This window comes from Vigna umbellata, chromosome 5 (genome assembly GCF_029865625.1).
Source record: "Vigna umbellata cultivar VRB3 chromosome 5, Vumbellata_1.0, whole genome shotgun sequence".
Classification (NCBI taxonomy): domain Eukaryota; kingdom Viridiplantae; phylum Streptophyta; class Magnoliopsida; order Fabales; family Fabaceae; genus Vigna; species Vigna umbellata.
This window is the reverse complement of record NC_142169.1, coordinates 30,790,514-30,806,394: the sequence shown is the minus strand read 5'-3', so window position 1 is coordinate 30,806,394 and position 15,881 is coordinate 30,790,514. Positions and strand designations below refer to the sequence as shown.

The 15,881-nt window shown below is 35.5% G+C and overlaps 3 protein-coding genes and 1 non-coding gene across 4 annotated transcripts; 2 read left to right on the top strand and 2 right to left on the bottom strand.

The window, feature by feature from the left end:
- Positions 1-710: 710 nt before the first annotated feature.
- LOC124828122 (pentatricopeptide repeat-containing protein At2g02980, chloroplastic-like) lies at positions 711-3,067 on the top strand. The gene has a single exon (XM_088115288.1). The coding sequence runs from the start codon at positions 1,372-1,374 to the stop codon at positions 2,761-2,763; it is 1,392 nt and encodes a 463-aa protein (XP_087971414.1). The 5' UTR covers positions 711-1,371; the 3' UTR covers positions 2,764-3,067.
- A 1,222-nt stretch (positions 3,068-4,289) lies between these two features.
- On the bottom strand, positions 4,290-8,033 carry LOC148198090 (autophagy-related protein 18a-like). Its single transcript, XM_088091869.1, has 4 exons — positions 7,018-8,033; positions 6,418-6,631; positions 5,042-5,168; positions 4,290-4,641 (listed from the first exon to the last, which is right to left on the bottom strand). The coding sequence occupies exons 1-4, from the start codon at positions 7,849-7,851 to the stop codon at positions 4,545-4,547; spliced, it is 1,272 nt and encodes a 423-aa protein (XP_087947995.1). The 5' UTR covers positions 7,852-8,033; the 3' UTR covers positions 4,290-4,544.
- Positions 8,034-8,176: 143 nt separating this feature from the next.
- On the bottom strand, positions 8,177-8,248 carry TRNAD-GUC (transfer RNA aspartic acid (anticodon GUC)). The gene has a single exon. It is a non-coding gene; the product is annotated as a tRNA-Asp (tRNA).
- Positions 8,249-9,915: 1,667 nt separating this feature from the next.
- LOC124828099 (BTB/POZ and MATH domain-containing protein 2-like) lies at positions 9,916-11,650 on the top strand. Its single transcript, XM_047301324.2, has 6 exons — positions 9,916-10,029; positions 10,123-10,237; positions 10,359-10,528; positions 10,628-10,907; positions 11,021-11,190; positions 11,296-11,650. The coding sequence occupies exons 1-6, from the start codon at positions 9,981-9,983 to the stop codon at positions 11,448-11,450; spliced, it is 939 nt and encodes a 312-aa protein (XP_047157280.1). The 5' UTR covers positions 9,916-9,980; the 3' UTR covers positions 11,451-11,650.
- Positions 11,651-15,881: the final 4,231 nt, after the last annotated feature.

The window sequence follows — 15,881 nt, the reverse complement described above, 5'->3', positions numbered from 1 at the left end:
ATATTTTGGATGGAAAAACAAGGTATTAGAAAAACAGACTTAGCAAGGACTCTGCAGAAATTTCATCCATAAACACTGCAGACTACACTCACTATATAGTTAAGCCTCAAAAATTTGGTGAAGAGATTAAAGTCTCTGGGAAAATCACCTGTATATATGGATATCTGATATCACCATCTCTCAGTAGCAGTAACCATCTCTCAGTAGTTGTAACCATCATAAAGGGCTAGAAAAATATTAGCAGAATTTTTCACAGGATGACATGATTTTAACAGTGAACCTGGCCATACTAATTCAAACTATATAAGCACGAACGTCATAATTTCTCAATCCTAATACATACGCAGCATTCACCCATTGTTCATCACCGAATCATGATTTGTTCCTAATCACAATCAATTCAAATATATTGCCATGTCACTCCACGTTTCAACAAAAGTTAGTCACAGCAAACATTCGTATCTTAATATTAACATATATACATTATACCTTTTTAATTTCCAGAATTTATTCTTTTTAATTATTTAACCCTCAAAGTTAATTTATTACAACCCCAACGTTTTTCTTTTTCCTAATCAAACAACACAAAGTACACTCATTTGCTTCCCTATTTAATATCAGTAAAATTCCCAGAACCCAATTTCGTAAATAGAGCATTCACAACCATGTTCTCGGCATCAAATTCCCAACCAAAACGAAATAATTACAAACTCAATTTCAATTCAAGAACTTTAAAATATTTAAGCATTATATTCTACAAACTCAACTTACATATTATATATTCAAACTATTACGAAGTTCACGAAAAAAGAATATAAATTCATCGAACAGACACATTTAGGTTGAGTTTTTCATACCTAAAATTGGTCATTTCTTCACACAATTTGTCCCCTTTTATAAGTTCCACCAAACTCCCGTCCAAGAACGCTCGTAGCCTCTAAATTAAATCTCTTTCCTCGAATTTTCTCTCCTATAACTTACCGTAATCCCTAGTCTCAAAATTCCTAAATCTGTTTCTCTCTTGAGCATTATTGTTCTCTCACACGCCGCTCTTCTCCCTTACTCCCTATGATTTCAAATTTGCGAAAAAAAGAAAAATAAAGAACGAGAATGGAAAAAAAAAAGGGGAAGTAGCAGAAAGAGAAGAGAGGAGAAGTGACGAGAGAAAAAGAGAAGAAGAGAAATGAGCCTTCCCATTTGGTGTAGTGGTATCATAGTACCCTCCCCACAGTACTGGCCGGTGTTCAATTCCCCGGATGCGCACTTTTTTTTTATTTAAACATTTTGCTTAATTATAAGAATTAAGCATAAAAATTTATAGAACCTTCTTTCCCTGGTAATTTTAACCATGAATTGGGTTGTGAGAGTGAGATGAACGACAGGGTGAGGAGTGTGATTTTTCTTCTTCAGAACTTTTGTGACAGTCAGAAGCAAGTTCGGCAGATAAATGCTCAACTCATCCGCCGTAACCTCTATCCAAACACCACAATCGCAGAGCACTTCATCGGCGCGTGCTATTCGCACGGCCTTATAAACTCCGCTCTTCTTCTCTTCACCACCCTCCTCCCTTCTCCCCATGTTTACATCTTCAACACCCTCATCAGAGTCTTCTCCCAATCCCAAATCCCACACACCCCTCTCTTAATCTACGCCCACATGCGCCGCAACAACGTTCTCCCCAACAACTTCACTTTCCCACCTCTCTTCAAGGCCCTCTCCGACGCCCGCCACGTCACCCAAGCCCGCTGCGTCCACACCCACGTCCTCAAACTCGGCCACCACCAAGACCTCTTCGTTGCCAACGCCCTCCTCGACGTCTACGCCACGAGCCGCCAAGTGGGGTTATGCCGCAGCCTGTTCGATGAAATGCTTCAGAGAGACGTCGTTTCCTGGAGCGTGTTGATCGCCGGGTTCAACAACGTTGGGAACTATGATGATGCCTTGGTTGTGTTTGAACAAATGCAGTATGCGGGTTTTGTGCCTAATAGGGTCACCATGATCAACGCCTTGCATGCTTGCGCTCACTCTGGTAATGTTGAAATGGGGGCGTGGATACATGGGGCTGTAAAAAGGGGGGGTTGGGAATTGGATGTCATACTGGGGACGGCTTTGGTTGACATGTATGGGAAATGTGGGAGAGTTGAGGATGGGTTGAGTGTGTTCTGGAGTATGAAGGAAAAAAATGTGTTTACTTGGAATGCTGTTGTAAAAGGGTTAGCTTTGGCTAAGAGTGGACAAGAGGCGATTCGGTGGTTTAACAGAATGGAGAAGGAGGGTGTTAGAGCGGATGAAGTGACTTTGTTGGCGGTTTTATCTGCGTGCAGTCACTCGGGTTTGGTGGACAAGGGTAGGGAGATTTTTGGTTTGTTGGTTGATGGGAGGTATGGGTTTTGCGCTAATGTTAAACACTATGCTTGTATGGTTGACGTGTTGGCGCGTTCTGGGCGTTTGCATGAAGCTGTTGAGTTCATGGGACGCATGCCTTTTGGACCCACCAAAGCTATGTGGGGATCGTTGTTATTTGGTTCTAAAGTTCAGGATGACTTGGAGTTGGGCCTGCTGGCTGCTGAAAAGCTCATTGAATTGGATCAGGAGAACTCTACTTATTACGTTCATCTCTCGAATATGTATGCTGCAATGGGCAGATGGGGGGATGTTGAGAAAGTGAGAGGGGTGATGAAGGACAGACAACTGACTAAGGACTTGGGATGTAGTTCTCTGGAGGTAGAACACCAAAGACATGTAAACGAATTTTTAGCGTAGTAACTAACTATTGTCGTGTTTAACATAAGGTATATTCCTGTCTAGTGTCAAGGACAAACCCCTTGAGATACTTCTATACAAACAAACCAGGAAATCAAACTTCTTGCCACATGCTTTTAAGAGCGAGGTTTTTAGTAGCTATGTTGGTCTATTATCATTTTTATCCAACTTAAGATGGAATACTTGTCATTTCTGAACATACAGAATTCCAAGTCAGTTATTACTTCTGTTTTGGCCCACCGTGCTTCAACATGTATTTCTTGTTTGTCAGTGATTAAGGATGCTGGTACTGTAATTTTGGCTACATTACTGGTCTGTGATGTTCAAGGATGGTAGAAAATGACCAACCATGTTTCTGTCGAAAGCATATACTTCATAGGGAAAGTAAGCACATATGGTCAGCATTCTTGTTTAGGGCCTACTGCTGTTGAGCTGAAAATTGCCAGCCATTTATGGTCGATGAGCCAGAATAAGTTTACAAAACCCCATCACTATAACTAACATTATACAGGGCATAGATTTTTGAGCAATTCATCAAGTCATTCATTCTTATTCCTTTCATTTCTGAGTAGTTTCTTGGGAATTTGGATATATATATATATATATATATATATATATATATATATATATATATATATATATATATATATATATATTATAAAATTTCTAACATATTTGTACTTATGAAATTGTAAATATTGTTTATTTTGAAAATTAGACTTATGAAAATTATTATTTCTATTCATTTAATAAAATAAAATTAAAATTATTAATATCCTTCCTAATGTATTTTAAAGAAAAAGTTATAAAAACAAATAATTTCTGAAAAGAATGTTACACAGAACAGGAAAAAAATATTAATCTGCATTTTTTATGTAAAGTAGGCTGGTCAATCTACTTTTAGGCTTTGTTTTTTTGGTGTATTTAGAGAAGATGATTTGAATGAATTTGAGTGAATTTGAGGGTAATTTTTTAGTTGTTTTTTTTGAGTGAATTTGTGGGTAATTGAGAATGGATTTGGAAGTAAAGTTTGTGAGAATTAGTGTAGGATTTGATTGATGTGATAGATTTTAAAAATTAGTTTAATTGGTAGAAATTGAAGATTACCAAAATACCCCTAGTCATGCAGCTGTACTACTCTTGTAGCTGTAAAGCACTCTTGTAACCGATTACGGCTTCTCCAATCAATTGTGGAGTGTATTCAACTGTAATAAAATTCCAATGAACAGTGGATGAATCCTGCAAATCAATTCATTTTCATCCAAGCTAATCAACTGATGCGAACACAACTTTTTTATTCATCGCTCGAACACAACTTTTTTATTCATCGCTCGCAAATTGGCGCAAACAGTGCCATGCGCGAAAGCGAACACAGCCTTACGGATCAAATGGAGACAATTCCTAAAAACTCGAATCATTTAAGAGAGTGAGAAAAGTTTCACTCCAACATTCAACTAATAATGTAAATGTGGACTTATATTAAGAATCTCATCTTTTATGACAGAATTATCGACAGCACTTTAATATTTAAGAAACTAAATTAAATATTTCATTGCCGTTTGACTCCCGTATTATACAACAGTTATACACAACAACACATAATAAGATATTGCACATTTTACCATAACTATTTATTATTTAAAAATTGCAAAACTATATAATTACATTATTGCATTGGAAGCACCGAGGTAAAACTGAGTTAGTAATAATAGTAATGGATCAGTGTAATTCACTATACATCTATTTACCCTAAGCAAAGCGGAAACTCTTCCATCGGCGTGTCACATGGTTGTTTCTGTTGCTGGCTTTAAAAAGTTATGATATTCCAGCTGAGTCATCTCCCCTCCATGTACTGGATCAAATTGGCATCTATAGAAGCTGCATAAAACCAAATCAACTGCAATTCATTAAAACATCATACATATGCGTCCATCTTCTGCTGGGATACGAAAAGTTCCAATAAACAAGCATTTTAGATACAAAGCATAACTATTGGTAAATGAAACACCTGAAGACCAGGTGATTCAGCTATCTTCATAATTGAATTAGAGTTAAATTAAATTTGGCCGCCATTAGCTTTCATCCTATCTTAGTAATGACAAACTAAAAGTTCTCTAATTCAAAACAATGTTATTTCTTCACAACATCAACTCGGTACTTCAGAGTCCGGAACTCTACTGAATAACATGATTAAGTTACAGGGCAGAATCTGCCACGTCTAAGATAAACAGAATAGCTATCAACAGGGGAACAGTATTGTCATTTTTCAAAATCATACCTTCCATCCATGCCAAGAATTATGACTGTATTCTTTTCGTGACCAAATGCAACTATGTAGTGAGAGCCCTCTTGTAAGCGAAACTGAGCAACCGACCACTCAGAATTGAAATACTTGGGTAACACTCCTGCAAGTGCAAAGTAAGACAAATCAACAAGGCAAGTGGAATTGATCAACACACTCTAGCCGACATAATAAATTATATAAAAATTCTGAAACCACAACACACTTCATAGACAGTGTTCGGTCTAAATAAATATTATGAAAATGAAGAATTTTAACAAATTTGGTGACAGGCAGGTAGCCCAGCTATACGGATGAACAACTGCTGAAACTACAATTACAACGAAAATATTTTAATGGTTAAACAGATCATGGCACCACATGCCACACGGGCAGTACTTTTGACGTAACAATTAAAATAAAACATCCTTGATCCCAAAAACAGTGTTAATGTGTTCTGAAAATTAACATTGAAAATAGGGTGAAAATGGATCACCAGGGGAAACATTGCCTTACCTTAGAAAGAAAAGCAGGGAGTGTCATTTTATAATATTCCATTCACGACAGGTGTAAACAAATTACCCCAATTCTAAAATGCCACCTTTGCTAACCAGACTAGAAATTGAATGGCAAATGTACCAGCCCTTAAGTATAGGTTTCTGGGGCAGGTTGAGGGGACAGGAACTTTTGAAGCCAAAATTCAACTATATAAGGATTAAATATTGTCTTAATAAGTTTAAAAACTATTTTTGCTTTGGATCCAACTTTTCAGAGTCCCAAAAAATTTAGAGAAGTATTCCTAAATGGATTAGTAAAAATCACTTATATTAGCAAAATCTGATATTCAACATGTTGTTATTTGAATTTTACATTAAAGAGAGAGATGTGATATGATTTGATAGGGAAATATCTTATCAAATATTTTCTATTATTAAATATTGATTTTGCTCCTTATTATTGTAAGCAATCCTTTCAATAGAACATTTATATAAAATTAATGCCCCACCAATTTCATGTAAATATAGTTATTTTTCTTTTACCATTATTACAAATGTTCACTGGAATTAATTTATTTCTTAAACATTTTCGGTAAATTTTACTTAAATATTCAAGCATTACATAAATGAAATCAATTTCACCACAGCACTAGAAAAGCAAGCATACAAGCAATCATGAGGCTCTATCATCCATTAATATCTTCTTGTTTGAAAAACACAACCATAATCAATGTTACCAATTCAACCGTCACCCGCACAACAAAATGGGATTACCCATAAAAAAGGTAAAAATCATTTTAGAAGGAAAATAATAATTTCACAAGTACAACATATAAGATATAAAATGAAAAGAAATACTCTCGTAAAAGAATTCACCTTTAAATTTGATGAAGGAGCGAGATGAGTTAGAAGGGGTAATGGCAGTATCTGAATTGGATGGATTTTGAGGTTTTTCTTCCTCGGAGATGCTAGAATTAACCTTAAGGCTGAATACATGGACAGTACCCTTGTCACTTGAGACTGCTAGCCACCGTGCAGTAGAAGAGAATGCCAAACTATAGATCTCAGCAACATTTGCACCCCTTCTCACCTAAATGTGACACCCAAAAAATTTATAAGAGAACCACAAATTATTTGAAGTTATCACATAGTACACTAAAGCATGAAAGCAGAGAAAATAAACTAATATAGACATTTACTACCTAACCTTATAACTTTACCAACCCATGCAAAAAAATATGAATTACAAAGTAACCCAATTCCCAAACTAAACGCAGACGTTATAATATCCCGATTTAATCACTCACTTGATTCTATACCAGCATATTCTATGGAAATTACTCGTTGTAGGGACCACAGTAGGGCTCGTTCATTAAGTGAAGAGGTTAAATCATAAAGATTGTACAGGTTGAAAGATCGAACGAGTAATGAAAACAAAAGCAATTGAGAGGAAAAAACCAACAAAGCACAACATACTTCCTGAAGAAGTGTGCCCTGAACCGTGTCGAAAATTCGAATCAGCGTGCCCTTGGAGCTGGCGGTGGCAATTAACTGCCCATCAAGTGTGAGAGCGAAACAAGTAATTCTGGAGTCATGCGCAGATATGAACTTTGTCTTCTTTTGCGAATAGTGCTCAACGCGAATCTGACCCTTCTGCAACCCAAGGCATGCGAGAACGAACGAATCAGACAGTTGCGAAACCGCGCAGAGACCCTTAGGGTTGGGATAGGTCTCAATCTGGTGCAAGAGATTGAGGTCCTGGAAGTTGTAGACCAAAATCCTCTGCTCGACAGCGACGATAATCCGATCGCGGCGGAGCCGGACGCTGCGAACCGCGGCACGGGGGGATAAATCACCGATGCAGCAGCCCTCATGGTCGTCCCAGATCATGACCTTGTTGGGCGGGTAATGGGGATTGGGTCCGCCGCCGACGAGGGCGATTATGTTGCAGCGGAAGAGCATCGCGACGAGGCCGATTCCGCCGCCGTCAAACTCGCGGCGGAATTGCTCGCTGAAGGGGTTGCAATTGTAGATGCGGAAACCGTTGTCAGTGGCGGCAGAGAAGCAAGCCTGGTCCTGGTTGAAGGCGAGGTGGAGCACCGTTGGGGGCGCCGCCGAGGAGAATCCCGGCGGCGATGCGGCGGGGGAGCGGTAGCGCTGTGGCGATTTCGGTTGCGGAGGCATGAGGGATTCGAAGTCGAGTGTTTGGGACTGGTCGGGAAGGAAATTAGGGTTTGGATTTGAACTGGGAGAGGTGGTTTGATCAGGATTTGGCCATGGAGGTGAAGCGCATGCAGAAAGCGTAGCCATTGAAGAATGAAAGAAGAGAGTGATCGATTTGTTTCAAATCAAAGGATTAAAAAACTGAAATATTCTCAGCTTCCTTCTCCCGCTAAGCACGCAAGATTACCCTACTCACAACTTTCAGAGTATTACTTAATATTAACAGATATTTCTTCATCTTTTAGTTGTAATCTTGTGCGTTAATAACGGAACCTACTTGAAACTCAAAGACAAAATCTATTTAGTTGGATGGAAACCGGGTCGGGTCAACTTATGTGCATCTCAAAAAATATAAAACACCCGCCACCGACGGGTCGAACTCGGGTCACCCGAGTACCTGAAAAAGAAATCACGCCGTTGCCGGGGATCGAACCCGGGTCACCCGCGTGACAGGCGGGAATACTCACCACTATACTACAACGACCGGATGAATGTTCAAAGAATTTTAAATTTGAAATACTTTGAAGTATTGAATCCCGTAATGTAAACATGAAAAAGAAAAGAAACGGTACGCCGTTGCCGAGAATCGAACCGGGTCACCCGGTTGACTGGCCGGGAATACTTACCACTATACTACAACGACTTGATATGTTTTGTAACTTTTCGAAAATTCAGCCCATCGTCTTAAATTTTTATAAAGTTCTTATGTAAATTTAATGTCCATTTTCGTATGTTGCCTGTCCAGGACAATAATTCTGAGCATATTAGAATTTGGCGAATTTTATTTCATTTACTCTAGGATTAAATTATTTACATTTCTGTAATGATTTCTAAAAACTACATTTATATTATTTAAAAGTTATTTTATGTAATAAACAGTTTTAAGTAAGTTGAAAATTTGTATTATCTATACATGTATAATTGGTCTGCCTAATGTAATCAACCTAAGATTTAGTTCGTGTATGTGTGGTTTAGCACGCAACATCCCTTATACACTACTACAATTCAACATTTTTGCCAAATAAATGACAAATTGAATTTTTATGGTATAATTGTAATATAATGTTTATTAAATACTTTAAGTAAATCATAATCCGTATCGTGAAGGTAGAGTTTGATGAGAATGGTGTTTTATAGAGAGATAAGCATTTGGTCGGATTGTAAAATTTTTGGAATCGTGACTTTTTACTCAAGATAATCAATTATGTATGGAGGGAATCGATTATTGCCTCATGGGATCAATTTTGGAAAGCTGGAAACCGAGATGCTTTGGAATAGATTATGGATTCTATTAACTTCAAGTTAATTTTTTAACTAAATAAATTATTTTATATTAACTTTAATTATAAGGGCAAAAATATAATATTAAATTTTAATATATAATTTTTTTTATCTTACATTCGTAAAATCATTGACAATTTCTGTCTTTAAATCTTCACTTTATCTTCAAATTTATCTTTGGAAATAAACAAAGTCTTAAAAAATAAAACAAGAGTTTTAAATTCCAAAAAAGATAATATTTGAAGTGCTAAAATTGATCCAGACAATGCTATCTCAATAAATTTGAAATAAAAACAATTATTATTTATTAATATTAAGGATCTTTACTGTTAGTGTTGAAAAAGATTAAAAATAAATTGATATTAAATTATTTTATAGTAGTTATTTGAGTGAAAAGTTATACAAGTGTGAAAATTATCGTGTAACAAGTAAATAGAAATAAACCACAGTCTTCTTTAGATGTTCATAACACATTGGATCCTTTAGTGTTATTATATTACTAAACAGAATTTCTTATTAGGAGAGTACATATTGATATGATCTGGAAAGTCAAACTATTATATATTTTGAATCAGTATGCTTTTATTTTATTTTATTTCTGTTACTGTGAAGATATAATGTTGATGATTAACATGGTGAAAAAAAATCATAATAAGAGGGTTTCTGATGCAACAAGGAAAAGTATTGTGCTAGCGTGCATTTGTTCAGGTGACGGATTCCTATTGTATTGCATTTGAAAATATTGTGTAACATAAGCATCACCCTAGGTATAAACCAAAGGCATGCATAGCAAACAATCCTTTTCTTGTTGCAGCTCTGAAGAAATTACATTCAACCAAATAAAACATGCACCTGAACAAGAAACTTAATTATTAGAAACCCCTATTTATAAGCTTCCTTAGTCTTTACCATTGGATATATTGTCTGCAACAATCATGGATATCAAAACCATTGACAAGTCATGTTCTGACAAAACCATGAAAGGTATCTCTTTTCTTTTCCCATATTTCACATATATCGATACTTCTATTCTGTTCTCAAAATTTGACTAAGTTTTTTTGGCTATATATCTCTAAGGAAGAAAAGCCCCACCAAGTCATTACACGTTTAAAATCAACTCCTTCTCATGGCTGTCCAATGCTTCGGTTAAAAAGTGCACCTCGGAAGAATTTGAAGCAGGAGGTTATAAATGGTACAATGCATGTTCTTTTTCAGAATAATCCCTTTCAAACAGATAATGCACCAATTTTACAAATTCTGTATATTTTCATACTTTCTGTACAAACTTGATGCTCAAATGAACGTGCATGCAGGAGCCTGTCAATTTACCCAGATGGGAACGAAAAAGAGGGTGGTAAAGATCATGTTTCTATTGATCTGGTGCTCGTGGACACAAGCTCGTTGCCTCTTGATTGGGAGATCAATGCCATTGTAAACTTTTCTGCATATAATTTTATCGACGATGAATACCATATAACTCAAGGTACAGTTGGAGCTGAGTATATTTCAATCTTTAATTTGTTTGGTGAAGTTTTTTAATATTTTAACTTAACAAGATGTTAACAAATAGAAACTCATGCAGAAACAGATGTAAGGCGTTTCCATGTGCTGAAAACTGAGTGGGGTGTCGCAAAATTCATTGACAGAAGCACATTTTACGACTCTTCAAACGGATATCTGATGGACGATACATGCGTGTTTGGAGTCGAGGTTTTCATTGTGAAGAGCATCAACAGAGGCGATTGTTTATCAATGTTTCAAGTACCTGTCCGCTGTTCTTATACTTGGAAATTTAGTAACTTTTCAAAATCAACATTAGACAAGTACGAGTCTGCAACATTTGTCGGAGGAAACTACAAATGGTACTACACAAAAATATGCTATCAACTTTCTCGACATGCAGTGTATGTAACTTGAGACCAAATGTGTGTGTTGTTTTTGGCAAATTTTGTTTTTCTTTTTTCTTTTATCCTAGGAAGCTGCGTTTATACCCAAATGGATTGGGGGAGGGAAAGGGCAACAGCGTATCATTATTTTTAGTGTTGGATGTCTCAACTCTACCGGCCAACACTAAACTCGTTGTGGAGCACATCCTCCGTGCTAAGAACCAGAAAAGTGATGACAGTCATCATCTTCAATCCAAAGGCGAGGCTATGTAAACATGATCGACAAATAAGTGATTTAGATTTGTTTCTGCAAATTCAGATAAAACCCAATATTCCTTTAACTTGGTCTTGGTTTTGCTTGCAGGTTGTAGTAAGTTCTCCGATTCAGGGTGGGGTTCCAGCCAACTCGTGGCCTTAGCTAAACTTCAAGATCCAAATTCTGGATTTTTGGTGGACGATACTTGCATCTTTGAAGCTGAATTGACGATTCTTGGCAAAATGGTGCCCCGAACTGATTGATTCATGAGTCTAAAACAAATTCCAGAACCCCTCTGGTTCATGGCAATAGAACATCTAATAAGATAGAAAAGCTGAACTCAGCAATGAATTGTTTATTGAACCATTCTCAACGAATGTTCTGTGGATCCACAAATTACATTATATTTTTTTATATTCTGTGTTATTTAAATGAGTGCAGCTAGCTAAAAGCTTTTAAAGGATATCGATTAAATCACACATTTATATTCATTCGATATATATATATATATATTATAAAAATAAAATATTTATAAAAAATATATATATGTATGTGTGTGTGAGAGAGAAAGAAGTGTGTATGTGATAGAGCAATTAGAATTGATAGATGATTTAAAATAAGGAGACATGTTACTTAAATATTAAAATAATTTAATAATATAAATAGAATTTGTTAAACATGTTTCATTATTAAAAACATTTATTATTTTAATAAACTTATTTTTCCATATTTTTTTCTTCTCTATGAGATTTTTAACCCCTCAGTTATTTTTTTAATAATAAGGAGATACATAGGTGATCATTGTAACGAATTCTTCCCCTTCATCCGACCAATTTTTCGTATAGAGTAAATTAATTTCTATTTTTTATTTTCATTTTGAGACACTTGCAAATAGATTGAATGCACGTGTCATTCAATCCATTTTTCTAGTTCTTTGTCGATCAGTGGTCTTAAGGACTTACCATAATCATGATGTTATGGTCTGTCGGTACAGATAGAGTGGTATGAGTTGAGGCATGAGTAGTTACTTTTAGAGTTGTATAAGTTTTCCTATCTAGAAAAGGAAACTAACTATTATATTTTATTTTGATATAGTTATTTTCTTTAAGTTCGTATTTATAATTCAAATGTATGGAATTTGATGAGACGTTGATAACATGTATTGGTTCTAGTAAATGGATTATTTATATATGCAAATTTAGTAATTAAATGATGATATGCTTGTTGATTGATGTTTGTCGTTGATCAATGTTGGTATGAATGATTTTGTTTGGTTTATACTTGTTTGAGTCACTTGAGGATGTTGTTGTGTGGTATAATTTAGTGGAAAGATGATGTTGTTTTGAGATTAGTGAATAGGTAAGGCTTGTTGTGGTTGGTTTTGGATTAAATAGGAGATTTTGATAGGCAAAATTTGAAATAATGCTTGAATGGGAAAATTTGAAGTTCAAGGTTTCTTCTTAAGCAATTTAAAACTTGTGTAGCTTTTAGTTTACCTAAATTTGGGATGTGTAAAATCTTAAATATGAGTTTTCGAGTTTTTGGTTTTCGGCAATAGGTTGGTATAGGAATCAGTCTTAGTTAATAAATATCGGGTTTTGACAAATGAAATCGAGAGGAATGATCTTATTAGCAAAGTTGTTGTTTGGCGTTTATTTGGAGGTCATTCATGATTTAGTTGGCAACTTATAGTATTGGGAACCTGGTTTATAGCAAGAGAAATGAAATACATGAGTTTTTAGTTATAGGTTGATTGGTTGAATCTTGATTCCTAATAAAATCATCAAAGTGGTATCTAATTTAAGTTATAAACCTGTTTTTAAATCATTTTGAGTGTCTGTGATGCCATTTTTATCATTTGGATAGGTATGAGGGCAATCAAAAGCTAATTTATAGGTTTTTACACTTTTGGTGTGGCATTCAGCGACAGTCAGCAGTGCCTGCACGCCAGAAAGCCGAGAGCTTTGGCGCTCGGCTACAATAGGGTGGAGCTCATGCGCCAATTTTGCGCAAAGAATGACGTTCAACGGTAAGAATGTGTTGCTCAACGTCAGGGTCTTTACATACTCTTTTTTATGTGAAATTATTTTGTTTTTGTGATTTCTCTTATGGTTGGTTGGTACTTAAATCTTACTATAAATGATCTTGTGATATATATTATGTATGAAAAGTTTGTGCTAATGGGATGCGTGTTGTGAAAGGGGAATTTCATGGGAAATTTTTTAGGGTGGTTTAAAGTAGAGTGATGTATTGATGTAAGGACTCAATTTTATAAATTATCGTGATGCTCCAATAATCACTCCATCTCATATAGACAAGGAGATTATGTGGTGAGGAGTAGCAGGAAATTTTGTCTATGGTATGGTGTTATTTGTGCATAGGTAGTAGACGAATTGGTCTTGTTTAGTAGCGTGGGGTGAGATAACTATTTCACCACTACAAGTACAAAAAACTTGTCATAGTCTAACATTTATACATATATCTGGATTGGTAGAATCTATAAATCATTATATGTTGAAATTTAATTTGACTTGGAAATGAGTTATATTGTTCATAATTGCATGAATATATTTCTTTTATAGTATTAGCTTATCTTTCTTATGTTGTGTTTGATATATGTTTTGAAATGATCATACACTACAAAAATTATTCATATTACCGACGGATACATTTCCGTCGGTAAATTTTCATTACCGACGGCATTACCGACGGATTTTAAATTTTATTTACCGACGGCCAAAAGCCTTCGGTAAATCCGTCGGTAATGCGTACGTCAGTTACCGACGGATTTACCGAAGGCTTTTGGCCGTCGGTAAAAAAAGCGGGAATTTTCCCGCCCATTATTTCACTTACCAACATTACCGACGGATTTACCGAAGGTCCATGTCCGTCGGTAAAATGAGCGGGAATTTTTCCGCCCAAATTCTGGCTCCAGTGTCAATATATGTGGCACATACGCTTATTTCTCCTCATTTTCTTTACCAACTCAGTTTCGCACCACCACTACTCATTCTCCTTACCGTCTTGTGGCTTAATCTCTCTACCGTTACGGGTTGCTCTCCACCATTTCGGGATGCTCTCCACTTTTCCGGCGAGCTCCACTTTTCCGGCGAGCTCCACTTTTCCGGCAAGCTCAAGTTTTTTGGTGGATTGTTTTAGAGTTTATTTGTGCAACATCACCGGTGCTAAAATTTTCCGATGAGCTCAACTCTCTATGATAAAACGACACAACATCACCGGTCCTAAACTTTTCTGGCGAGCTCAACTCTCCATGATTCCCTATGGTTATTCGCGTGGTGCCGTTTTGGTGGCGGAGTTCGTGGAAATGAAAAAAAAAATTGACACAGCGACGAAGGAAGAGGAAGAAGATGAACCAGGTTGCGACATTTACCGACGGATTTACCGAAGGACTAAATCCTTCGGTAATTACCAAAGGCTTTACCGACGGCCGAAAGCCTTCGGTAATTACCGACGGACGAAAGATCCGTCGGTAAAGTTTACCGACAACGTTTTTACCGACGGTATGTTGGCCGTCGGTAAGCCGTCGGTAAATGCTAATTACCGACGAATTTTATACATTACCGACGAATTATGGCCGTCGATAATCTCAATCATTCTTGTAGTGATAAGATGGATGTAAACAGAAAGACAACAACTTTTTTTGAAGAAGGCTTTGGACGCTAAAAGAACCTATGTTTTAGTTTGATTAATATAGTTAATATTTTTTTTTTGTTATATAGTTATGTTTTGGATAATTGTAATTAAAATTTTATATATTGTTGTGTTAATTGATGTTGTTTATTAAGCATAATCATACAAATTCCTTCATATTCCTTTTTTTTAAACATAACTAGAAACTTCTAAATGTAGCATAAAGAATATAGACATATTTTTATGGTGAACGATGAGCTCCATATTCTTTTGTGAAAAGGAAATCTTAAATGCCTTTATTTTTATGAAATGTTGAATGCCTGTCTACAATTAAAATATTTCGTTTTTTTATTCTATAATGTAAATATTAATATGTTTTCATAAAAAAAATGCTATTTTTTAATATATTATAACTTTGACTTAATTATATCCATTTTTAGCAGCCTATAATGTATTTTCATTTAATAATGCACGGACAATAAATAAATATCTTTAAATCTTAATATATCATAATCACAATTCACTATATACTAAGTCTTCAATAAGATAATTATCATTTGGATTCAACCATTCATGATTAAAAATCAGTAAGCAAACGCAATACTTGTTTCTATCTCGTACTTGTATAATCATATTTTTATACTTTATTCTTAACACGTAATAAAAAAATTAAAGATACGTTCTATTCATTTTTGATCAAACATATATAAGTTAATAATTAATAATACACATTTTTTTTCTTTCAATTTAGATCTATATTTCATTTTATTAAAATAGGTTTAATTGCTTCCTTTGTCCCCAGTTTGGTTGAATTGTGTCAAATTCATCCTCATTTTTAAAAAAGTTTCATTGTCGTCCTCACGTGGTGTAAAAGTTTCATTGTCGTCCTCACGTGGTGTAAAAGTGTCAATTGAATCCAAACATAGAAAAAATTTGTGTCAAAGTAGTCATTTTTCCTATATCTCTGTGTCTTCCTTTCATACAATCAAGTACAGATATTCATTTTACCTTATCCAATTTAAGGCTTTTCATAGCTCCAGAGA